This window comes from Gastrolobium bilobum, unplaced genomic scaffold (assembly GCF_033153095.1).
Source record: "Gastrolobium bilobum isolate Gb01-03AN ecotype WA unplaced genomic scaffold, APGP_CSIRO_Gbil_v1 utg11360, whole genome shotgun sequence".
NCBI lineage: Eukaryota > Viridiplantae > Streptophyta > Magnoliopsida > Fabales > Fabaceae > Gastrolobium > Gastrolobium bilobum.
The window spans coordinates 16929-44346 of NW_026898100.1; the positions used below are offsets into that span (position 1 = coordinate 16929).

Below are 27418 nucleotides of genomic sequence, written 5' to 3' on the forward strand. Positions count from 1 at the left end.
TTTTTTTAGCATCCAGTGGATGAGGATAAGGCCAAATAATAAAAAAAAAATAGGAAAGAAATATACTGTATCACGTTGTTGGATACCTTATCCATTAAATTTTAACCCCACCAAAAATTTGAAAAAAAAAAAAAAAAAAAAAAGTATCATTCGACAACCTAACTACTTTTTCTTACCAAAATTACAAACATGCAAGCAAACAAATAAATAAAGATTGATATTTCTTACGTTTGTGTCTATCCCATTCTTACACACTCTTTTTCTCTGTCTTCGTTTTATTCTTTTCCTTCTTTTCTTTCTTTCTCTTTTCTTCTGTTTCCTTCGTTCAGTTTGGAGAGTTGACGATGGCGGTGGCACGCGCCTCCGTGTTATTCGATGTCTTGGAGACGGCGAAGGTGTCTGAGGAGCGGTGCAGCACGTCGTCGTCATCTTCGTCGTCGATCGGTAGGAACAGCGATGTGTCGTCGGAGAGATCAATGGTGGATGATGAAAGTGCAGAAAACGAGGCTCAGAGTGCCTACAATGGACCCTTGCACGCCATGGAAACCTTGGAAGAGGTTCTTCCCATCAGGTACACTTCCCTATTTTCTATTCTCTATTTTAGATCCTTATAACATATGATATTAGATCTTTCACTTTTATGGTTTTACTCATACAATATATATATATTTTTTTTTTACACTTATTAGTTTAGATCAAATTCATTTGTAAGTTTATTGTTTCCGTTTTGAATTGTTAAAATTATTATTTTATTTTATTTTTGGGATGGTATTGTTAAATCAATTCATGGTTATTATTAGTATCATTATGATGAAATTTGGTGATCATAGTGAACCCATCAACTAGTGTCTGATGTGATCTCAAGCAATTGAATTTGTCTTCCCCGTGTATAAGAAATTCGGCTATAAAATTGTATCATGTAAGTTTTTACTAAAAATAGTAGTAACTTGTCAATTTGATACGAGTTCAACTAATAAATAAATATATGAGTGCGTACAATTCATCTATGGTTTAATTGATGGTTGGAGTTATGAAATGATTATGCAGGAGAGGCATCTCCAATTTCTATAATGGCAAGTCTAAGTCCTTCACGAGCTTGCTTGATGCTGCTTCTTCCCCAACCGTGAAAGACATTGCAAAACCAGAGAATGCTTACAATAGGAGGCGTAGGAATTTGATGGCTTTCAATCATGTTTGGGACAAGAATCGAAATTACCCTTTAAGAAGCAATGGTGGTGGCATTTCTAAGAGAACATTAAGCTTAAGTAGAAGTTCACTTGCTCTTGCAATTGCCATGAACAACTCTGACAGCAGCAGTAGTATTACGAGCGAAGAATCTTCTTCCACCTCAAATTCGTCATCACCACTTCTTCCACCACTTCATCCTCGACATAGAGTGTCTCCTTCTGGTACAGCTCCATCCTCTCCTTTGCAGCGGAATTTCTCTCCCTGGAGATCATTTTCCTTGGTTGATCTACAGCAATGTGCCGTTGCTGCAACAATCAAGATGTCAAGCTCCTCCATTGGAAATGAAACAGCTCATGGATCATAGTAAACAAACCTGATAACTCGAAACTATGTTATGAACGTTTAACTCATTTGAATGAATATATTGCTCTAGTACTATTTGTAGAAGAAACCATAGATGAGTCTTTGCCTATGATCTCTTCAGATTAACTATAGTAAGAATATGATATTGCAGGCAATCGTAAACTCCTCCCTTTCATTTTCAATTTGCGTCGTTAAACATAATAATTGTAAATCAACGTCCGCATAATGTTAGTCATCCCAAATCTGCGTTCTTAGCAATGTGACAACACGTTCACAGATCAACCATATTGGTAAAGGAATCTACGTAACAGATAAATGCTTTTTAACACCTAGAAAATTCATGTGTTTCATTCTTCGTGAATCGCCAATGACTGGCTTCTTATGGACAAAAAGGAAAACAAAAACAAACATCCATGGGCAAGGAAGACTATTGTCACCCCTCTACCTTTGCAGGCGAAACGAGCCCACCATCCAAGGTTGTTGAGTCTCTCCACGGGACGATAGGACTAAAACCACAAGTCGCCTTTGAGCGTTGATTTCATTTTGTTAATTGCGAGTGTTGATATCGGCCGTTGAACAACAAATGACAGAAAAAAATTACTGATTACGCGATTGTCGTCGATCATTTGCGACCAAACCAAGCAACAGACAAACCAAAATTAAAACAATTGACCACGAGACACCAAATTGCTGAAGATAAAACTAATAATTTGGAACTCGCAAAGGAGAATTTCAGTAGGGCTACTATTTACATCAATGAATGAAGTTCCATTTCTTATGCCAAGGCACTAGTTACAATTGCATATCTACATAGAATACAACATAAAAACCACTAAAAAAATGCCCAAGAGATGGGCTGCATAATAACAGAAGCAGCATGTGAAGCTTACACCATATCTATACTAGAATAATTACAAAATGCTGGTTGAAGTATGTAACTTAGGGACAAATTACAAATCAACCATGAGAATCACTCTTACAAATTACAAATCAACCATGAGAATCACTCTTCTATCTTTGATATCATGATTAAAAATATCTGACGACAAACTAGTTTGCTGTCCTTGAGAAGAGAAGCTTGTGTTTCCAATGTGTATACTATTGACATGAATGAGAACAAAACAGAAGAAATTGTAGTCTTCGTAGTCTTCGTAACTTTTACATAGGATAGGGGGCGGACGTAGCCAAATGGATCAAGGCTTGTGAATCCCCCATCAGCTCCTCTCTCCGTGGAAGAACAGATAATAACTATTTACACAAGAGCAAATGGTTATCTTGATTCGTTAGAGATAAACAAATTGAAGCTAAATGTCAAGCTTCAGTAACGATCATGAATTGTAGATCAATTACTTCTAATCTGAATTAAGAAACTGGGCACAAGAATATTCTGACAAGAATGCTGGGAGAACAATGTCATCAGGATCTATAGCAGGGATTGCCATATCTATGTCATCAGCAGAGAAAGGAATGCTGCAACAAGAATTGAAGGTTCAGATCAAGGAATCTAACAAATGGCGGCTTTTTTACTCATGTGGTGCACTAGAAATTGGGGTAATTTCAAACTTAATTCTCAAAATGGGGTAAATTGCACAAGGGCCTAGAATTTTTATTTTTATTTAAAGTGATGGGCACCAAAGATAACTTATATATAAGTAATTTTTATTTTTAATTTTATAAATTCGTTAGCTAGACAAACAACTTAGTACAAAAAAAATTTAGTACTATATTAGTGTAGTAGTACTAAATTTAGTACTAATTTAGTACTATATAAAGTGAAGGGCCGGCTTGGCTCAGCGGTAAGCTTGCTTGCCGTGGTGTTTCAGGTCGCGGGTTCGAATCAGCCTCTCTGCAAAAAGCAAGGGAAAGACTGCCTAGAGTATTCCCTTCCCCAGACACTCACGAAGTGGGTATTTGAACTGGGTCGGCCCTTATTAGTGTAGTAGTAGATGCAAGCCATGACTTGCACTCAAATTATTTCCCGGGCCAGGAATTATGCATTGGTTTTGAATTCATAAAACTAATATTAAAAGAATTAAACACATATATAAGCGTGCTTGGTGCCCAAAACATGAATTAAAAAAAAAATAAAATAAAAATTGCAACAAAGTCATGGGTGAGATCCACAGCTTCCTGCAATTTGGACCATAATGGAAATTGGAAATTAAATTTGAAATTGCACCAAAATAGTAATAACAAAATGTATTTGCACCACCTGAGTAGAAAAGCCATCAAATGGCATAAACTGATCACAATGTTTTAAAAACAAAAATATATTCAAAAAAAATTTTTTGCTGGTGATAGGAACCTCTTCTCAATTATAGAAACTGGGAGGATTGAAACCAAGAATTTTCAAAAAAAACAGAATGATAAATATAGTAACTAACGTAGAAAATAAGACAACTAGGCCCTCTTCCCTTTTTATTCTAACTAATTTCCCTCCTTTTTTTCTCTCTCTCACCTGCCACATCAGCATTCTGTTATGCCCCCACCCCCATCAGCATCACTATTCCCACTTGATCCAGCATAGATGTCTTACAGCCAGTAATTCTCATAAGCATTAGAGATTGACATCCATGAGTCACAGTCACAGCAACAAATTCTATATATTTATGTGGCAAAAATTCTTATCGTTCTTATTCAGCATCAAACAGAAATGCAACAAAGAACAAACTGAACTAAAAAGTATGCCAGTGAACTAGAAATGCTACTTGACACAATTAAGAAACTTGATTTCGCTTCGTTTCACAATTAACTAAAAAGGTTAAAAAAACAAGTACAATTAAATATGACCTTATTTTGAGGTATGGTAATTACAATTTTAAAAATTAAAAACAGAATCAGAACTCCGATTAAAGTAAAAACTGGCCATAAAAGTCCAGTAATTTTCATCAGCAACCAAGGTCAACTATTCACATTGATTCATCCAGCAATATGTTAAATCCGCAAGTATGTGAAAATGACTTAGATGGCAGAAAGCAGTGTACCTCAGATCATCGTCCAACAAGAAAGAATTTGACGTAAGATTCTGATTGTCCTTGCTGACAATTTCCCTCATTTCACTAACTACCTGTTCACCATCTATATTTCAGAAGTCTAAAGAAATTACCGTCATAATTGTATTTTGAATCAATTAAAAACAAACTTGCCTCATTGGACACGCTCTGGGTTCCATACTTGTCATCCCAGTACATAGTACTGATTCGATAGATTTGCCTCACAGTCAATGCCTGTTAAAGAAGTTCAGTTAGCCTTGTTTCCAATTTTATATGCTTCGACAAATTGTATATCAAGAACATTGCACCCTTAATGAATGCAAAACAATCAGACATACACTTAAAAGATGAAATAATAAAGGAGAAATAACACGGGGTAAAAGGAAGATCTCCCATAGTGAGTGGGACCAAACATGCTCCCTTATCAGTGCAATTAAATTCATTAACTGTTCGTCAAATATTCTTAAAACCGTCAGGCATAAGAGGCACTGCTAATGGAGATACCAATATAATAGTCTTTCTTAGAAGAAAATATAAATTTCAACAAATAAATGAATTAATGATGTTCAAGCAAATATTTACTCACTCTCCTGTTGCTAACTTGCTATATCGTAAGAAGAATACGAGGGAAAGCAGGGGATCAGGAGTCCACATAGGCAGTGAGAATAATATGAATAACTGTGAGAAACAGGGATATAACAGCCTGCACATGTTGCGGGAGGTAATAAAGAGGAGAGGAAATTGGTTGGAAGGAAGGAATAAAAGTGAGATGGAAGGAGATGGCAGAAAAGGAGTGGGAGGAGGAGGCAGATCCCTTGAAGTGTGTGTCGTTTCTTTCATTATTTTCCTTCTTAACATCCATTTCTGGGGCTGGTATCATCCCAATACCAGTAACATGAATAGGAATTTTAATTGAAATTCAATCAAACAGTTATCTGATTACCAGTGTTCTATTATATTGACATCCAGATATACGTTTCGTATTATCAAAAAATTTCATCCCAACTCCCAATTGAAGAGTTTCACCAATACATTAAATCAGTTAGTTAGAAACAACTAGAATCAAACATTCATGGCCCATGCGTGATAAAAATGGTATTGCAACCCATTAATACGATAATCATACCGGACAAAGATCCAGCCGAATCTCTTCCAAAGATTTCTTCCTCTTCTGATGTATTACCTTTTAATTTAAAGGAAGGAAAGCAGAAATAAGATAGCAATTCTATTTGATACCACTAGAAATCCAACCAAAATAAGACAGTATACCAAGAACGCAACAGCTTGTCTTATATAATTCAGCTCGTGCCAGGATGTTCCTGCATACTACAGTTCACAAGTACTTTGTCAAGCCATAAAACTAAAATTTCGAAGTAAAACTAGCAAGCTCAGTGTACCTCCTCTTTTGCATTAACTATCCATTTCTCCAGTTCTGAGAGACCAGACTTTACATATTCACCATTTGAGAATGTGCAACATTCATGCCGCAAAAGAAGACTACAAATATGATAGAAATATTAAAATTAAATAAAAAAAGAAAAATAAAGAAAACTGAACAAAGGAAAATCAACTAACCAACAAAGCAAATTAGTGATTTGAAGCTACAAAAAACCCTTTCACACAATTATGGTTTTTACCTGTTGAAGAGTGTAATATTGATGAAGGAAAAAACCTGGGTAACTAGCTTACGGATGAAGAAGGATGGCACCTGAAAATGCAATTTTTAGGTAAGATGGGGGGGAAAAATTAGATCACAGGAACGGTTGAAACTTGATAACACAAGCAGCTAAATCCACAACCACAGAAATTATTATTTATTTGTTCCCCAAAAGAAACGTAATATTTCGACTACAAATATTCCTAACTACAAAGTAGATAAGGACAATGCATCAGACATCACCGCTTGCAAGGAAGTATACAATTTCACAGCCTACCACCTGAATGCACATTATTTTTTTGGGTTGCAAAAAGAGAACTGTTCCACACCCATAGCTTCAACTGGACTAGCAGGACATCATCCAACCACTCTGTTCATATGTAATACATTAATTAAACAATATGATTGCCATGTGTTCCCATCATTCCATTCCATTCCATTCCATTCTCCCTTCCCTCACTTTACTAGGAAGTAGGAACTTACACTTCTACCAGCAGCCTCCAAATATTACCAGCCAGAGATTCAAACAGGATCTCTTTCATCTTTCATGAAAGGGATGCTAGTTCTGTAAATATAAGGATCCGGGTTCATTCACGACAGAGAGAATGATTTGCAGAAAGCAAGGAGAACAGGGAAAACTGAATTACAAACAAAGCTGAAAATACATATATATGTAATTACACTTTCATCTACGATTAATTAATTCCATTGCTCCAGTTTGGAAAGCATTTAATATAGGCATGTAAACATGTGTCATGTCAGCTTTCAAATTTAGCCCCATTCCAAGATGGCACACAATTTTCACCAGTCAAAAGAAAATCATAAAATATCACAGGTAAAAGCAAATATCCATATAAATTAGGGTTTTACTACACTACCATATATGGGGTTGCATAACAGAACAAAATAAAGGAAGAGTACAAAGAAAGGCATCCACGATGAAATGAAGTACGCACAACAAATACACAGTGAAATAACTCCCGGGTACGGATGTACTTGAGATTGAATAATAGAATAATGGTATATTGAATAATTGTGTGTTACAATGTACAAGAGCTCTTTATTTAAAGAGACTAAAAGACCTTATGGGCTAAGCCCACAAGATGTGGGACTATTCTATTATATACACTGAACTATTCAAACAACTACTCTAACACTCTCCCTCAAGCTAGTGCGTATATATTGTAAGCACGCAGCTTGCCACAAATGTATTCAACCTGAGGACCTCTAAGAGCTTTAGTGAAGACATCCGCGAGTTGATCATTGGAGTTGACAAATGTTTTGATTTTTCCTGACTGAATCTTTTCTCGAATGAAATGACAATCGATCTCTATATGTTTGGTTCTCTCATGAAATACAGGATTAGATGATATTTGTAGCGCAACTTGATTATCACAAATGAGTGTCATGAGCTGTTTCTGTTCACAAATATGAAGCTCCTGAATCAACTGCTTTAACCAGATTAGCTCACAGGTAGCAACTCCCATTGCACGATACTCGGCCGCTGCACTAGAGCGGGCAACAACAGTTTGTTTCCTACTTTTCCAAGAAATCAGGTTTCCTCCAAAGAAGACACAATACACTGAAGTAGAGTGCCTATCCGAGAGTAATCTTGCCCAGTCGGCATCTGAATAACCACAAATTTCTGTATTTCCCTGATCTGAATATAATAAGCCCTCCCCTGGTGCTCCTTTGATGTACCGGATGATCCTCACAGCAGCATCCCAATGAGAATCACAAAGAAAGTCAAGGAACTGACTAGCCATACTAACAACAAAAGAAATGTCTGGCCTAGTCACAGTGAGATAATAAAGCTTCCCAATCAACTTCCGATAACGTCCAGGATCAGATAATGGATCTCTCTGTCCGGGTAGCTATGATGCACTGACACCGACAAGACACGCCGACACGTTAATTCTAAAAAATATCATATTTCGACACGCTGGGACACATTTTGATATTAAATAAAAAAATTAATATATATAATATAATTTATATTTAATACATATAAGAGTCCATAATAAGTCATAACCAATCAAATATTTAAATTTCATAACATAAATATAAATAAAAATAATTTTTCGTACTTTGTTAATTTTTTATGTCAAATTTCATAATAGAAAAAAATTTATTTATAAATTAATTATTTTATATTTAGTTAATAAAATAAAATTAAGATTAAAAAAAAAACGTGTCTGAGCGTTGACCGCGTGTCGAAAAAAGTTGACTGCGTGTCGGAAAAACGTGTCGAAGAGTTGACCGCGTGTCGGAACGTGTCCGACACGCAGATTTTTCAAAATTTGCGTGTCCGTGCTTGCTTACCGGGTAGTAATTCGATAGTAGGACCCATAAGTGTATCAACCAGCTTACACCCCAATGTACCAGTCTCCTCTAGAATATCCAAGGCATATTTCCTTTGACAGATAGAAATTCTCTGTCTAGACTATGCCACTTCAATCCCTAAGAAGTAACGAAGCTTACCAAGATCCTTCGTTTCAAATTGACTGAACAAATACTGTTTTAAATGGTGAATCCCAGCTTGATCACTTTCAGTAAGAATAATGTCATAAACATAGACTAACAAATATATGCACTTGTCAGGAGATGTGAACCTATAAAACACAGAATAATCGACCTTACTGCAAATTAAGCCAAAAGCCTGAACGACAGAACTGAAACAGCTGAACCATGCCTGAAGAGACTGCTTGAGGCCATATAAGGACTTACGAAGTCTGCATACCTTCCCAGACTCCCCCTGAGCAACAAACCCAAATGGTTGCTCCATGTAAACCTCTTGTAAATCACCATAAAGAAAAACATTTATAATGTCTAGTTGAAGGAGTGGCCAGTGACGAACAGCAGCAAGGGCAAGAAACATCCGGACAGACACCATCTTAGCAACAGGAGAGAACGTGTCACTATAGTCAAGACCAAAAGTCTGAGTAAAACCCTTGGCAACTAAGCGCGCCTTGAGACGATCAACATGACATTAAAGACCCACCAGCAATCAACAATAGACTTCCCCGGAGGAGCAAGAACAAGATTCCAAGTGCCATTGGAATGAAAAGCAGTCATTTCATCAAGCATCACTTGACGCCACCCTGGATGGAAAAGTGTTTCACCTATGGTCTTAGGAATAGAAAAACTAGAAACAAAAGTGAAATAGAAATACGGTCATAGCTTAAAAAGGTATAAAGAGGATAAGGGTTACGAGTAGTACGTATACCTTTTCTTCGAGCAATGGGAAGAGCCTCTGGTGTAGGAGCCGGAGTGGAAGAGGTGACAGGAGAAGGCGATGAGTCATCCAAGGTCAAGTCCACATGAGGCACTTTCTGACGACGTTGGTAGTTGAGAAAAAGACAATCCTCAGGGAAGAAGACACTTTTCTCTGGAAGAGAGTTACCTGCAGCTGGTAAAGATAAGTCAAGAAAGGGAACACGAAGAACCGGATCAACCTGTGACAACTGAGATGAGTTAGAATGAAAGGGTTGTTGATCAAGAAAAGTGACATCAGCGGAAACAATATAAAGCTTAAGATCAGGAGAATAACAACGATAACCCTTTTGAAGACAAGCATATCCAAGAAAAATACAGTTAAAGGCTTTGGATGTTAACTTGTCCTTACCAAGAGTGAGATCATGAACAAAACAAGTACAACCAAAAACGTGGAGATAGAGGATAAAGAGGAGCATGAGGAAACAATAGGTTATAGGGAATGTCATTGTTAAGCACAGAGGAAGGCATACAATTGATGAGAAAACAAGAGGCTAGTATGGCATCCACCTAGAAGTGAAGAGGAACCTTCATGTGAATAAGAAGGGTACGGGCATTTTCAATGAGATGTCTGTCTTTACGTTTGGCCACCCCATTTTATTGTAAGGTGTGAGGACAAGTGGTCTGGTGTAAAGTACCTTGTGTAGCCAAGAAATTAGAAAAGTCAAAAGAAACATATTCCTTAGCATTATCACTACGTAAAATACGAATAGAAACACCAAGTTGAGTATGAACCTCAGCAGGGAACTTTTTATAAATGGAGAATAAGATTTTTCATTAGATAAACCCAAGTACAACGGGAATAATCATCAATTAAAGTACCAAAATACCGAAAACTTAAAACAGACAAAGTACGACTTGGACCCTAAATATCTGAATAAATAAGAGAGAAAGGAGCATCAGCTCGTTTATTGACTCGATTGGCAAAGGAGGAGCGTGTGTGATTCCCTTGCTGACATGATAGACAATCTAAAGATTGAATATCGGATAAAAGAGGAACCATCTTTTGCAATTTTGAAAGACTTGGATGACCGAGGTGTTTGTGGATAAGTTGTGGAGATTATGTGAGAGAGCATGCCACTGTAAGACGAGATACAACCAGATAATAAAGCCCGCATGACTCACAACCCTCTCCAATTGTCTTCCCCGTACCCGGATCCTGCATAGAAACATAATGGTTAGAGAAAGTAATGGTGCAAGTGAGGGAGTGGACCAATTTACTAACAAAAATTAAGTTATAAGGGATGTCAGGGATGTAATAGACAGATGTCAAGGTCAAGGTAGAGGTCGGACGAGCTTGTCCAATCCCACGAATTGGGGCTTTGGTTCCTTCAGAAAAGGTAAAAGAAGGTAAATGATCAGAATAAGTAAAGACGTAAATAATTCCTTTTTACCACAGAGATGATCAGTAGCACCTAAGTCAAATATCCAAGGGCCAAGTGATGTAGAATGAGAAACACAAGCAACGGGATTACCAGTATCTGGAGCAGACGGCTGAGACTGAGGAGAAGTCTTCCTGAGAAGAGCCTGAAGTGTTGCATAGTCTACAGGAGAGAGAGAGAGAGAGAGAGAGAGAGACTAAACCAGATGAAGGAGTATCTGATTGAACTATATTCGCAGAATAAGGTCACAGGTGAGGATACTTCGTGTAACAACACTCCTCATAATGACCAAGTTGCTGACAATAACTACAACGAGGTCTTTGACTACATCCACTGTTCCCGTGAGATTCAATACGGGAAACAAGAGCAGTGGAATAAACAGCAGAAGAAGAATCAGGAGCAAGATATGATTCTGCCATTACGAACGTAATAAAAACTTACAGAACAAAGCAAATTGAATCAACCGGATAGCCGAACAAGAAGGAACACGTGTTTCTGCCTTTTCGGCAATGAACAGTAACTCCAAAAACCTGAACAGTGGCTGTACGGACGTGAACAGTACTCGTACGGACGCGATGAACAGTGACCGTATGGACGAGATGAACAATGTCGTGTGAACAATTGCGGAAACAAGCCAAAGGAACGCACAACGTAGAGGAAGCCTTGCCGGAAGGACGCACAAATAAGTAGAAGACAATACCTAAACACTGGGCTTAGGGTTTTAGCCGAAGCGAGGGTTCCCAGAACAACCAGCTCTAGTACCAACTTGAGATTGAATAATAGAATAATGGTATATTGAATAATTGTGTGTTACAATGTACAAGAACTCTTTATTTAAAGAGAGTAAAAGATCTAATGGGCTAAGCCCACAAGAAGTGCAACTATTCTGTTATATACACTTAACTATTCTAACAACTACTCTAACAAATGTAGAACGTAAGAATACTTAAAAAAATACTTAAATGAAAAAGGACTGGATGTTATTTCTGCATTGTGTAACAGTACACGATTTCATTCTATAGTAATTAATAATTACTTGCTTAAAATAATATCTAATTTGTGGTAATTAATAATTTTTCATAATAATAGAATATTTTCAATAATTAATGGGAATCTTATGTTTTAGTGGATGCGGGAAGGTTATAACATTTCCCCTCAACTGGTGAGTGAATATTTATCATTCTCAACTTGTCAGTAAGATCATGAAACCTCTCAATGGCTAATCCCTTAGGTAATGCATCTACCAAGTGTTGGTGTATCTCAATATGTTTTGTCCTATCATGTTGAACTGAGTTTAGTGCAATGCTAATGGCTGATTTTTCGTCACCAAACAGATTCATAGGAGCTGCATACTTTATTCCAAGGTCATCCAATATGATCTTCATCCAAAAGGTTAAGGAAAGAGAAAACGAGAGACACTTGATGAAATATGTGTTAGAGCATGTGGGTGATGCTTTATGGACCAAATGAGGGTAGAGGTTAAGCCAAGCTAGCTAGAACCGTGGCAGACTAGACAATGGCCTGATGCGCTGTCATGCATGGTTTGAGTAGCAGCACTTGGATCTGACGCATAGAAGAACAGTGCATGGAGAGAGCACATGAAAAAGCTGCTAGCAATGGGTCTTCGGTGGTTGGATGGTCTAGAGACGATGAACCTGTTAGTGGGATCATTGATCAGAGAAGCTATAACAGCAGACACCAATGGCAGCTGAAGTCGCATGTGGAGTCTTGGGCATAAAGGCGCAAACAAAGACAGGAGATCAACCCCAATGAAGGCTGCTGCTACAGAGGCTCCGATGAAGCCAATCTAGGGTTAATTTATGAAAGCAAGAGTCTCCCATATCGGAAGCTCTTATACCAACATAAATTGAAAAAAGACTATTATTTTTGAATTATGTAATGGTACACACAGTTTCATCTAATATATATACTTGGCTAAATAATTACTTGCCTAAAACAACATCTAATCTATGGTAAATAATAATCTTTCCTAACAACAGAATATTTTACAATAATTACAGGAAAAATTATGTTTTAGAGGATGCAGGACTGCAACAAAAATATTCAACGAACTGACCGAACACAGTAACAAAGAGACCATTGAAACAAAACAGAACATACATGGTTTCGACGTAGTTTGTCCATGATTGAATCCAAAAATTTGACAATGTTACTCCACTGACCGCCAGATGATTGTTGAGGAAGCCCACCAGGAGATCTAGATGATTTTCCACCATGCCCTCGTCCTGTTTTGGGTGCCTAACCAGACAAGAGTAAATTATAATACACACACAATAGCAAAGGTACACTTCAAATAAAATATTTCATTTTTTAATGTAAAATAAATGATCTAAATTATGTAAGCTATCATAACTGCCAATTATTTATATTTTACCATTAATAAAAGACAATCTGAAATTGGAGTAGAAAATATATGGCATTCGTTAAAAGAACACAATCTCCAGAGCAGTAGCAACTAAATCACTATTGTCACTACAGCAATGGATAAATTCACGAAATTGGGTTTCAAGTTGGGGAAGGAAAAGGTGAACTGAAGTAAAAACAAAGGCTTCCTCCCTCCTTCCCTCACAACATTCCCAGTTTCTTTCATCCTCTAAGAACAAACTCCCGACTTCTCTACAAACTCTAATCCTTAGCTTCCCCTTGCAAACACCTCATAATTAAACTAAAGAACAGCTCATGCAACAAAATGAAGTTGAACATCCACCATACAGTGAGGTTAAATGGAAGAAATGATTGAAAGCAAGTGGGTGCTACACTGAGACTACTAAAATCCATCAAGCAAAAATTAAAGCAATTCAAACTGGTTCAGGAAACAACAGACTTAGTTTGTGACTTCATTAACCCCCGTCCCTCCTAGCACCCGAAAAAAATGTTCTACAAACTCCATTCAAGAATCTGATTCATTTCAATAAAGATCTTCCTTTATGCATTATGGCCATGAGATTACACTGGAAACAACAACAGAAGCACAACGATTCAGCAATTAAAATGGTAGTTTATTCACAAATAACTTCTCCAAAGTAACAGCAAAAAGTCAGAAATGTCACCTGAACACACATTCCCAAAAGTGGAGAAAGTTCCTTTTTCAAATTGTCACGTAGAAGGCCAAAAATCTTCTCTACACAAGCAGTTAGTTGTTGCTTAAAAAGTATAGCAGGATATCTCGCCTCTACATGTGACATTCCATCATCATACCCAACAAACTTCAATGGAAATTTTGGTTCCTGGAAATAGCACAAAACTACAATCAGGAGGAGAATATAAAATGAGGCAGGGGAACCTATAAAGTTGCTATGTGATAACAAGTCCACAATTTGTATAGCTCATAATCCAGTTCAACATGATCGGACTAAGCATATTGAGGACGACCATCATTTCACCAAAGAAAAACTTGATAGCGGGTTCATCGTCACTTCATACATTCCCTTTGGGCGTCAATTAGCTGATATTTTGACAAAGGAACTTCCTTCAAATAGATTTCAAAAACTTACTAGCAAGCTGGGAATGATAAATATCTATTCCTCAGCTTGAGGAGGATTGTTGTAAATAATTATTATTTTATTTATTATTTATTGTTGTATTCTAGAATCTTCTTTGGGCTTAGCCCAATAGGTCAATTAGTCTCTTTAAATAGATAACCCTTTATACAGTTGTAATTACAATTCAATAATATATTTTCCTTCCATTTTTCAAAAGATGATATTGTAAGTTTTGAGCTCATTCTCATTGCACTCTTTCTCCCCTTATAATAAATTTCTTCTATACTGGAAAGAGCAAAAAAAATATTGAAATTATTCAAAGAGCCTACGAAGCTCACTTTGATATTCATGACTTATGTGTTGGTCAAGGTTGCTTATTTGTCTTGTTGAGATATATAAAACCATTAATATAGCCTCACCTAACAGCTTAAGCTTTTGAGTTGAATTGGTTCTTTACATGGTATCAGAGCCTCGTGTCCCGGGTTCGATCCTCGTTGCCCCCCACTTTCTTTCAAGTAGAATTTCTTTGTTCGCACAGGTAGGTGGGCCTGTGCATTGTCCACCCTTCAAGCCCAGTGGGCTCTCGTGTGAGGGGGAGTGTTGAGATATATCAAACCATTAATATAGCCTCACCCAACAGCTTAAGCTTTTGGGTTGAATTGATTCTTTACATGTCTCAATATTTCCCTACAGCGACTTCCATTTGGAGAAAGTTATTAGGTGTCTCTGGTGAATCCTTGGCATGTCCTCTCAAATTGGAACAGTTTCATATGATTAGCTTCAGGGGCTTATGACCTCTATTTGGGTTTGGACCATGGTGGCGTAGTTTCTTCAAGGAAGCCTGAAGAAACACTACTTAACAAACATATGAAGGAAGTGGACAGCTTGATTTAAATAATATAGATTGTCTTTCCTTTGTTTGTTCTTTCTACTTTTGCTAAGAAGGGTACCTTATCCTCCACATTTTTGCACTCTTCTATTAATAATGTTTCTTCTTTTATCCCCCCAAAATAGCTTCACCCTAGAATTTAATTAACCTAAAATACTCTATTTATTGTGTTCTATATATTATAAAACACAATGTTTGCAGAAAACAAACTACCATCAAAACTAAAATTTCAAAAGCAACCTTATCATGTGCCCGTGAAACAACACACAAAAATAGACAAAATAACTTAGCTCCATTTTTCCAAGTTAAATTGAGTGCCGTAGAGTTCACCTTTTGTTGCAATCCCTAGTTTTCAGCATCTAGAATGTTTTATTTTTCCTCCTTAATCTTAGGAGTTTGTTTCGTTATTTGTTATTTAAATTCCTAGGATTAGTTTGTTTCTGATATTTTTCCTGTTTAGTTAAAATAGGATTCAGTTTTCTAGTTTTATCTCTTTCCCTGATTATAGGGATTTGTTGCACTGGAATATTTCTGGTGTCTATTTATTGTACGTTTTTTTTCTTTTAGTTTTAATGGAAAAACTGGTTCCATCATTCAAACTTTCTATATGGTATCAGAGCTTGATTTTTAAGGGACTGATCCACCCATGGCTACCAATGTGCCACTCTTTGGCACCATGAGAGCCTACCAAACTACTTCTTCCAATACCACCGGTACAAATACCACTCCAACAACAACCCCACTCAATGTTTCAGCATCAAACCAAACCAACAACAACTCAGCAGCTGTCATTACCAACGATAGTCCAGCATTAGTCATCACTGGTCATCGATTCAATGGAGACAATTATTTGTTGTGGTCACGCAGCGTTCGTATGTTCATTGGAGGCCGTGGCAAGGGAGATCATCTCACCGGTACGGGTGATGCTGCTCCTCTGGAAACCAGTCATCCACAATACAAGAAGTGGTCCATTGAAAATAACCTTGTGATGTCTTGGTTGCTGAATTCCATGGTGCCTGAAATAGCTGAAACATACATGTTGTGCTCCACAGCCAAGGAAATTTGGGATGGCGTGAAGGAAGCCTTCTCTAAGGAAGATAACACAGCTGCCTTGTTTCACATCAAGGGGATTCTTCGTGATCTCAAACAGGAGGACAAGGATGTCACCAGCTATTATAATTCACTCCTAAAATTCTGGCAACAATTGGATCTTTATGATCAACATGAATGGACTACTCCAGCCGATACTCTTCAGTATAAGAAAATTGTTGAACAAGACCGCACCTACAACCTTCTTTTGGGACTCAATCCAATCTATGATGGAGCTCGCAGCCGCATCATGGCCACTCGCCCTCTGCCATCCTTGCGAGAAGTTTTTTCTGAATTAAAGTGGGAAGAAAGCCGCAAAGTTTTGACCAATAGCATCCCAAAAGTTGATGCACCTTTGGAAGCAGCAGCCTTTGTCTCTAGACCCAACAATGCAGACTCCAGACCTAGGCGAAATGGTAAGCTCTGGTGTGACCATTGCAACAGAACTGGGCATATTCGGGATACATGCTGGAAAATCCATGGCAAGCCAGCTGATTGGAAGCCAAGACAAAACAGAGACTTTAATCATGTTGCTGCAGTTGTAGAAGATGTTCCGCAAGCAAAATCCGAAGGCCATACATTTACAAGGGAACAAGTGATAGCCATACAACGCATGCTGCAAGATTGCAATAAGGACAAATCTAATCCCTCATCTGATAGTCATCAATCAGGTACACCATACAGCTCTCCAATCCGATCTTGATAAATGTGATTCCTGGATGGTAGATTCTGGGGCTACAGATCATATGACTGGTAATTCCTCTCTTCTTTCTGAATACTTTCCCATTTTCGAGGCAAAATCAGTAAAAACAGCAAATGGAGGCTTAGCCAAGGTTCACGGAATTGGTGTTGTTCACCTATCGTCAACCATATCTTTAACTGGAGTTCTCTACGTTCCATCTCTTACCTGCAATTTAATTTCTATTACCAAATTGACCAAGGATTTAAAGTGCACAGTCAAATTTACCCACGTTGATTGTATTTTTCAGGATTTGGCATCGGGGAGGACGATTGGCAGTGCTAGGGTCTCTAATGGTTTATATCAACTTTACACAGCCGCGGTTATGAAGACTCAAGACAGCACATTTGCAGCAACTAGCAATTTGAATAAGGCTCTTTTATGGCATTTTAGATTAGGGCATCCAAACTTTCAATATATGAAAAAGATGTACCCTTCTTTATTTAATGAGAATTCGAATTTTCCTTCATGTGATATATGTCAACTTGCAAAACAAACTCGGTCTCATTATCCCTTACAAATGCATGTTCCTTCTAAACCATTTGCCATTATCCACAGTGATGTGTGGGGACCTGCAACTGTTAAAAGCCTTACGGGTGCTCGTTGGTTTGTCACATTTATTGATGATCATACTCGAATGACATGGGTGTACCTATTAGCCAATAAATCTGAAGTCACATCCACCTTTAAAGTCTTTCACAAAATGATCCTTGCCCAATTTCAAACCCAAATCCTTACCCTTAGATCTGACAATGCACGTGATTATTTTAACTTGGACCTTTCAGCTTACCTAAAAGACCATGGCATCATCCACCAGAGCTCTTGTGTCAATACCCCACAACAAAACGGTGTATCTGAGAGAAAAAATCGCCATTTACTTGAAGTTGCTCGTAGCCTACTCTTTGCCTCAAATACATCCAAAAATTATTGGGGGGAAGCTATTCTTACAGCCACTTACCTTATCAACCGCATGCCATCTCGGGTATTACACTTCTCCTCACCTTACCAAACACTCCTCACTGCATTCCCTTCATTGACCTTAACCCCAAATCTCCCACCAAAAATTTTTGGTTGCACCGTGTTCATTCATAACTCTCAAGGTGGTAAATTGGATCCTCGGGCTCTTAAGGGCATCTTTCTTGGCTATTCCCCTACTCAGAAGGGGTATAAATGCTTCAGTCCAGCCACACATCGATTCTACATTACTAAAGATGTCACCTTTTTTGAACATCAGCCTTATTTTTCCCAAACCGCCATTCAGGGGGAGATCCCTAATTCCAAGGAATGGTTGTTTGTGACTAATACTCCAGAAAACTCTGCTTCAACAGCCCCTACACCGGTCTTAGGTGAATCTCAGGAAAATGACACTTCATCTAATGGCTTATCCTCTTCCGGCCCGCTCCAGAAACCGCCTGAACAGCAGCCCCTGCAAGTCTACACGCGACGGCCCAAATACAGAACAGCTTCTGAGATGCTTGAACATGTTGACAAACAGATTACCTTGGCTCCTGGTCCAACTGAAGAAACCATTAGTCCTGCACTTGACCAAACTGAATCCTTGCTGCCAAGTTCTGATGATGCTCTGCACATGCCAATTGCACTTCGTAAGGGGGTAAGGACATGTACAAGTCATTCCATCTGTAATTTTATATCCTATGCTAATCTTTCCTCCAGGATGCAGCATCTAGTCAAGAACATTGACAAGGAAACCATTCCTACATCCTACTTTGAGGCATCTAAGACTACTGAATGGTGTTCTGCTATCCAGGATGAATTGCATGCACTCAAAAAAAATGGCACTTGGGAGATAGTTACCTTACCACAAGGAAAATCAGTGGTTGGCTGTAAGTGGATTTTTACCATCAAATATAATGAAGATGGGAGTATTAATCGCCATAAAGCAAGACTTGTGGCCAAAGGATTCACTCAGACACAGGGCATTGATTACCAGGAAACCTTTGCTCCAGTAGCAAAATTTAATTCAATTAAAATTCTTTTGTCCATTGCTGCTTGCCTAGATTGGCCCCTTTGGCAAATGGATGTGAAGAATGCATTCTTAAATGGTGACTTAGAAGAAGAGGTTTACATGGAAATTCCCCAAGGAGTGGAAGATGGTCAAGGATCTCGAAAGGTATGTAGATTATTAAAATCCCTTTATGGTTTGAAGCAATCTCCAAGGGCTTGGTTTGATAAGTTTACTGCAGTTGTCAAAAATCAAGGGTACTCCCAATGTCAAACTGATCATACTATGTTTGTTAAAACTGCACCTCATCAGAAAATTACAATATTAATTGTCTATGTTGATGATATTGTGATTACTGGTAATTGGGAGGATGAGATAAAGCAATTAAAGGAGACGTTAGCTCACAAATTTGAGGTCAAGGACCTTGGAAAATTACGATATTTTCTTGGAATGGAAGTGGCAAGAACTAAGGAAGGAATTTCAGTTTCTCAAAGAAAATATACTCTTGATCTGCTGAATGAAACAGGGATGTTGGGATGTAAACCTTCTGATACACCAATGGAGGCGAACTACAAGATAGGACTCAAACAAGAATGTGCTTCGGTAGACACTGAGAGATATCAAAGACTAGTTGGAAAACTCATTTATTTAGCCCACACTAGGCCTGATATTAGTTTCCCTGTGAGTGTGGTCAGTCAATTTATGAACAGCCCAAATGAAGAGCACTTGGAAGCCGTCTACAGAATCCTACGATACTTAAAGATGACTCCTGGTAAAGGATTGTTCTTCAAGAAAAATTCCAGCCGTGATATTGTGATTTACACGGACGCTGATTGGGCAGGATCCATTATCGATCGAAGATCAACCACAGGCTATTGCTCATATGTGTGGGGAAATTTGGTCACTTGGAGGAGTAAAAAACAGTCTGTGGTAGCCAGAAGCAGTGCTGAAGCCGAATACAGGGCATTGTCCTTAGGCACTTGTGAGGGAATGTGGATTTTAAGAGTCCTAAAGGAGCTACACCTCGAATACAAGGATCCTATGAAGATTTTCTGTGATAACATGGCCACCATTGGAATTGTCAATAATCCAATCCATCATGACCGTACCAAGCATGTTGAACTTGATAGAAATTTCATCAAGGAAAAAATTGATGCAAATATTATTGATCTAAGTCACATTTCCACAGGGTCCCAGATTGCTGATATCTTAACCAAGTCTTTATCAAGAATTAAATTTGAAGGACTAATTTCCAAGCTGGGAATGCTGGACATCTACCACCCAGCTTGAGGGGGAGTGTTGCAATCCCTAGTTTTCAGCATCTAGAATGTTTTATTTTTCCTCCTTAATCTTAGGAGTTTGTTTCGTTATTTGTTATTTAAATTCCTAGGATTAGTTTGTTTCTGATATTTTTCCTGTTTAGTTAAAATAGGATTCAGTTTTCTAGTTTTATCTCTTTCCCTGATTATAGGGATTTGTTGCACTGGAATATTTCTGGTGTCTATTTATTGTACGTTTTTTTTCTTTTAGTTTTAATGGAAAAACTGGTTCCATCATTCAAACTTTCTATACCTTTCATACTAGGCCACTTTTATCTTAATTGATCAGCGAGAAAAAGCTTAGCTCCAGTTTTCCAAGTTAAATCTTGAGTGTTAGTTCAACTTTCTTACTAGGCCACTTTTATCTTAAATCTTAATTGATTAGCGAGGAAATGACAGCCCTTAACCAGAACTAAGTACGACTAACACACACATACACATAATTATATATGAGATGCCAATGTTCAACTAGATAACTCACAGGCCCTGTCCGGCTGGTCAAGCCAGATGATCCAGTATTACGTTGACCAGTGGAAGTTAAAAAGCCATTTGAATGTAAGTTCCTCTGTAAGATGCATAGGAGTGCAGAAGTATTGGACAGCCAATATGGCAAGACAATGTCATCATCCCTAACCTGAAGCAGATCCAACTCCAACGAATAAATCTCAAAAAACAAATTACACAGGGATCCTACAATTCAGATACAGGACTATAAACTATGCCAAAAGAAAAAGTCATAACTCAATTCTAAATATAAGACAAGTAACAACAACAATATTGAAAATGAGAGCATATCATTTACCTTTAGAACCTCATTTATGCCTTCAATTATGTAATCAAAAATGGCTGTGCGCTCGGATTCAAAGGCATGCCAATGAAGAAGACATTTGTATATGATACGAGCTGCAAGAGGTTTACCATTTTTGAATCCCAAATTTTCTTTGATACACCTAGAGAGGAATTCGTAGTAATCCTGCAAAACATATGGTATCTATTAGAGTTGTCAGCCATGTTATTCCACATCGAATATTCTTGGATGAATCAATTCTGTCCTTATTTGTTTTTATATTGCTTGTTTCCATATTTAAATCAATTAGGACCATGTGTTAGTCAAAGAATAATTTTATTTCCGATGATAGTTCTATTTCAGTTTTTATTCCTGATTCTTAGGGATTGACTGATTCCTTGTAAAGTCATCTCCCAATTTATATTGCACTCGCCATTCTCTAAGATATGCAGAGAAATTATTCAAACTCCGCCGCTCTACTTATCTTTATGGTATCACAGCCCTCATCCAAGGGCCTGATAAAATAATGTCGTTGAGATTCAGCTCCATGAGGGCCTTCTAAACCTCTTCGCCTGACTTGTCCTCCACCGCATCTCAGCCTAATCCTAACAACCAGGCGAATACTACTCCTTCCTTGTCCCTCAACAGCTTTTCTCTCATGATAACAGGCATCGATTCAATAGGACAAAGTACTTAACATGGTCCCAAGGTGTCATGATGTTTATTTGTGGCAAAGGAAAGAAAGATTACCTCATGGGAAATGCAGAACGTCCTGTGAAAACAGATCCAAACAAGAAGGTAAATTCACTATAGAAAAACCCCCCGGGTCTTTTTCAAAACATTCACACAAAGGTGAACTCGCTATCCTACCTATGTATCTTGGTGACATTATTATTTTAGGTGATGAAGACCTAGCTAAGAAACAACTGCTAAAGTAAAAACTAGCAGCTGAGTTTGAGAAGAAAAGATCTTGTAATCCTAAAACACTTCCTTGGGATTTAGGTTGCTCACTCCAAACAAGGCATCTTTATTTCTCAAAGAAAACATGTCCTTGACTTTCTTAGGGAGACCAGGAAGCTAGGTTATAAAGCTACTCATGTACCCATTGAGCAAAATCACAAAATAAAAATTGATGCACGAAGTCCCAAGGTTGATATAGCACAATATAAAAGGTTAGTAGGTAAATTGACATACTTGGCACATACTAGACCAGATATTGTATATGTGAGTCACTTGCAAGTAGTGGACAAAATTCTATAGTATCTTAAAGCTACACATACCAAAGGACTATTGTTCAGAAAGGGTGGAATATATCTATGGAAGAATATACATATGTTGATTATGCAAGATCAGTAATTGATAGCATATTTATTAATCTCAGATAACGGCACTTAGCGGCTGACCCTCCAAACTGCTATAGCGCTATAGCGGGTAACGCTACAACGCTACTGTGCAAAGTGTACCTAAGTGATACACTAAATTGTACTCCACAAATATAAAACTTAAAATATGAAAATGTGACATAAAAAACAAATTTGAAGGATCTCAAACTAAAACATAAATGATTTCAAACATTAAAATTCAAATCATAAGCAGATTGAAGGAATTAAAGTCTCAAATAATGTAACACAACAAAATAAAGTGGGAAAATTAGTCAAAATTCAAACTGCCACTTAAGTGAAATGTCAAAATCAAAGAACTTAAGGAACTAATCATAATTGAAATCATGAACATCCAAAACTTCATCTTTACTTTCATTTGTATCTAAGTTGTAAATCTCTTCCTTCTACGACGAGAACATTTTTGCAAAAACTATTGTAGCGGCGCAATATCGCCGCGATTCAGCCGCAATAGCGGCCGCTACATACGCTACACTTCGCCTGACCGTAGCGGCGCGGTCTGTGGCAGCCGGCCGCTGCACCGCAACGCAACTCCGCTATAGCGCGCTAAAGCGGAGCTATTCACAAGTATGATTGATAGGAGGTCAATCTCTAGTCATTATGTGTTCTTGGGTGGGAAACGTGATTGCATGGAAGAGTAAGAAACAAAAATGGTTGCTTAGTGGGTGCAAAGGTTGAGTTTCGAGCTACTGCACAAGGAGTTCATGAGTTGATATAAATGAAGACTATATTGGATGACCTCACAATAAACTATGAAAAAGCTATGAAGCTGTTTTGTGACAACAAATCAGCCATTTGCATTACTCATAATCCGATCCAGCATGGAAGAACAAAACTTTTTCAAATAAATTGAGATTTCATCAAGGAAAAATTGGAAAGTGGATTAATCACCACAACATATGTTCCTCCAAAGGTCAAGTTGGTAGATGTATTAATTAAAGTACTACCTACAAAGAAGTTTCAAAATTTTACTGGTAATCTAGGAATGATAGATATCCATTCACCAACTTGAGGGTAAAGTGTTATGAGCGTCCCACGTTGGTTGTATTTGCAATTATTCTAAATTATTTTGTTATTATGGTAGATTATTAGTAAACGTAGATGGAGTTCTATTTTGGGAAAGAAATTATTTTGTTTAGTTCATAAATTGTTAAGTATACCCTTTTAACCCAATTCAGAAAATAATATTTCGTTTTCACATTCAAGTCTTAGTTAAAAGGATGGCAAGCACAACGAATCTGGGAAGACAAAAAGTAAATGCTCCAACTACAAAACCCTGACCCAAAATCACTAGAAAAGTGTGGGCCCGGGTAGGGATTTCTTATTGAAATTTTTGGAAGTGGTCTCCACATCATAGTCAGAATTTGGTTCTCTTCAATTGCGACAACTACAGACGAACTTTAAGTTCCGATTTCAGTTTCTTTAAGCACTGACGGCATCTGAGCACTGTTTTACTATGAGAAATTTATACTCAAATGGCATGTCTGGTATGAGGTTAAAAATGGAGGTGAAAAATTCATGGATCAGTTATATTTGTAAAATTGTATTGAGAACTCATCCATGAATTTTTCACCCCCATATCAAATTGATACCAAGAAATACCTTTTCCCCTCTTCTCTTCCCTTGATAGACTATAAGTATTTTGTGTCTTCAGCAATTTGTTATGACCATTCTCAGGCTTGCTCACAATTACACAGAATTAGGGGTGTGCATAAAATCCAAAAGAACCGACCCATATTGTGAACCAAACTATGCCAAAAAATCATATTTTTTTTAATCGGCTTAAGAACTGTTGAGATATATAAAATCCGGACAGGAGGAGCCGTTATCTGATCCTGGACGTTATCAGAGGCTAATTGGGAAGCTCAACTATCTTACTGTGACTAGGCCAGATATTTCTTTCGCTGTTAGTACGGCTAGTCAGTTTCTTGATTCCCCTTGTGATTCACATTGGGATGCTGCTGTGAGGATCCTCCGATACATCAAAGGAGCACCAGGAAAAGGTTTGTTGTATTCAGATCAGGGAAATACAGAAATTTGTGGTTATTCAGATGCTGATTGGGCAGGATCACCCTCGGACAGGCGCTCTACTTCTGGCTATTGTGTCTTCTTTGGAGGAAACTTAATTTTGTGGAAGAGCAAGAAACAACCTGTTGTTGCTCGATCTAGTGCAGAAGCTGAGTATCGTGCAATGGCAAATGCTCTGATACCATGTTAAGAACCTTGAGGTCACCACCCCAAAAGCTAGCTCAAAGGGTGGGAGTGCCCAAGGCCTTATAAAGGCCACATTAGTTGCACATACAACCAATGTGGGACTATATCTCTCAACACGCCCCCTCACACGAGAGCCCATTGGGCTTGAAGAGTGGAAGATGCAACAGGCCCAGCCTACCTGTGCTAAGAAAGTCCACAAGAGAAAGTGGGGGGCGGCAAGGCTCTGATACCATGTAAAGAACTTTGGGATAAGCTCAAAGGGTGGGAGTGCCCAAGGCCTTATAAACTCCACATTAGTTGCACATACAACCAATGTGGGACTATATATCTCAACAAGAACCAATTCACTTTATGCAGAACCGGTTCAGAAAACAAATCATTTTGTTCAAACCAGTTCATTTTTTCTAAACTACCGGCACTTTTTTTAAAAAAAAATTCCTTAAAACCAGTTCAAAACTAAAAACTGTTCTAAACCAGTTCGGAACCAAAATCGGGTCATAAAAAAGTAAAATCGGTTTGGTTCGCCGAACCGAACCACTAAAATCGATTCAGTTTGGTTAGGCATAAAAAACTGAAGCAAGAATGCCCACCCCTTGCTCCACCAACAAATCAAGCTCCACCAACAAATCAAGACATTAAGAAAAAAATTCAGTTATCCTTAAAACTTTTGCCAGTCACCTGAACTTGGGAAGGTGATAAAGGAAAAGGCGTAGGAATAAGGACAGAAGTGAAACAAGATCTACCTGGTGCCTCCCTGCAATTAACTTAGATCGATGAGAGTCTGATGATCCTAGTGTAAAAGGGGCAACAAGTTTTGTGGGTGTGGGTGACTCCTGCATCAAATCAGAGCACTTAAAAATAATTATAGTTTAGCAATTATTTTCAGTAAAGGAAGACAAGAAAGTAGTAGCTTACAAATTTGGGCTTTCGTGCAGTGCGCGTGGCGATTGTGCTTGAGTATTTCTGTTGGAGAAAGAAAGCAAATTAATTAACTATATAACACAATTCTCAACACACCCACAACATAGCTATTAAAAATCGGATCTGTCTGAGAACTGGAAACACAAAGATAACAAATTAATAATAGACAACAAAACCAAAGTATCTATAAACACATATTCTTTTGAATGTATATATATGCATGAGGAAACTTACTTCTGATAATGACTTCGCAAAACCCGTTCGGTTACTCTTGGGAGGAGCACTTAAGGCTTTCTGACGAAGCACGTGATTTTCATCCTCTAAACTCAAAAGCTTTTCCTCAAGGCTGCATTAAATACGAGTAGAAGAAATAGTAATACAAAAAACAATAGCTTTTTAGGAAGGCATGTTAGAGTAGTAATATGACTGCTACTTTGCGCAGCACTATGCTACATCTAATCTCAGATTAGCACTGCTGCTTCAGCAGTTATACAGCTGCACTTCTGTTAGATTAGTTGCTGAGTTGTTGAGATCTGTTACAGACTTACAGATCAGTTACATTCAGTTAGGATTTGTTAGCTTGCTATGCAAGGCTTCCTTGTATACCTAAATATACATCTCTCTGGTTATGCAAAGAGCTCTAACTTTCAGAATAATATCAGATTGCTCAGTACCTATTTTCTCCCCCCCCCCCCCCCCTCCCCTCCCTCTCTCTCTCTCTCTCTCTCTCTCTCTCCTCTTTACATGTACTTTCTCTCTTCTTCTGTGAAGGCACCTCACCCAAGTCATCAAAATTTATAGCAAAGCTCAAACTCTAATAAGCACAAACAAGAAAGAGCAGTGGAATTGGAATATAGGAGTAAATGTAACACCATTCAGTAACTAAATCTATTCGTAAAAAGGGAGTAAAGAGTGAAAAGAAAAGGCACCTTTTAACATTTTGCTCGAGTTGAGAGCACTTCTGTTCAAGCTCCCTCAGCTTCTCAATGGTTTCATCACGGCCTTTTTGAGCATTCATAAGCTGAAGCTCTAAAGCTACGTACTTCTTTTCAAAGGAATCCAAAGAAACCTAAAAATATAAGACAAGGGAAGGAATACAATGTAACTAAATTCAGAAGAAAAAACAAGCAGACAGGAAAATAACAGAGAAAAATGATACTTCTCCAAACAAATTTTCTCCAAATACAAACAAATTATATATGTTTTTGGAGATGAAAAATTCTCTAGTCACTGATATTAGCAGCAGATGGTGCCAGTTAGCTCTCTAATCACCTTCAATGCAGCATTTTCCTTTCGTACTTCATCTACTGCAGCTAGCTCTCTTTTTAAAGCAGATTTTTCCTTTGCTGACAATTCCAATTGATTTTGCAGAACTGCATTCTTGTTGCACTCATTAATTGTTGCCAATTTAGCTGCATCTAATTCAAGATTCAGAGCTTCTAACATCTTTTGAAGTTTGGAAATCTCTATTTGCTTAGCCTCTTCATTAGAAACCTACATAACGATGAAGAATCATGACAAAAAGTTCTATAAATCTCACCTGCATTAAAATACAATAAAAAAACAGAACTCTTTTTATTAAAATCAAACTCATAATGTTTCCCAAAGGCCTCTGCACCAGATCATTAATTAATGGACTGGTCAGACATTAGGTCCAAATTTCAGAGAGAAAAGTAAGTAGGTAACAAATAACTTCAAAATAAAACCAGCAACAATATGTAACTGTTAGAATAGTATG

General features: G+C 37.8%; 2 protein-coding genes across 2 annotated transcripts; one reads left to right on the top strand and one right to left on the bottom strand.

Annotated features, from left to right (window-relative positions):
- The first annotated feature begins 254 nt into the window (after window positions 1–254).
- Window positions 255–1659, top strand: LOC133312877 (protein OXIDATIVE STRESS 3 LIKE 1-like). Its single transcript, XM_061514150.1, has 2 exons — window positions 255–571; window positions 1048–1659. Exons 1-2 carry the CDS (start codon window positions 345–347, stop codon window positions 1550–1552), a joined length of 732 nt encoding a protein of 243 aa, XP_061370134.1. The 5' UTR covers window positions 255–344; the 3' UTR covers window positions 1553–1659.
- A 640-nt stretch (window positions 1660–2299) lies between these two features.
- LOC133312879 (myosin-15-like) lies at window positions 2300–27174 on the bottom strand (the record flags this gene model as incomplete). The annotated part of the gene is made up of 17 exons (XM_061514152.1): window positions 2300–2799; window positions 2902–3021; window positions 4536–4618; window positions 4698–4778; window positions 5671–5727; window positions 5814–5870; window positions 5942–6041; window positions 6182–6252; window positions 12978–13115; window positions 13928–14104; window positions 20840–20992; window positions 21161–21331; window positions 25503–25592; window positions 25675–25722; window positions 25915–26026; window positions 26610–26749; window positions 26953–27174. Coding segments are annotated over 16 exons (1818 nt in total), but the record flags the coding sequence as incomplete, so codon positions are not given.
- Between the last annotated feature and the right edge of the window lie 244 nt (window positions 27175–27418).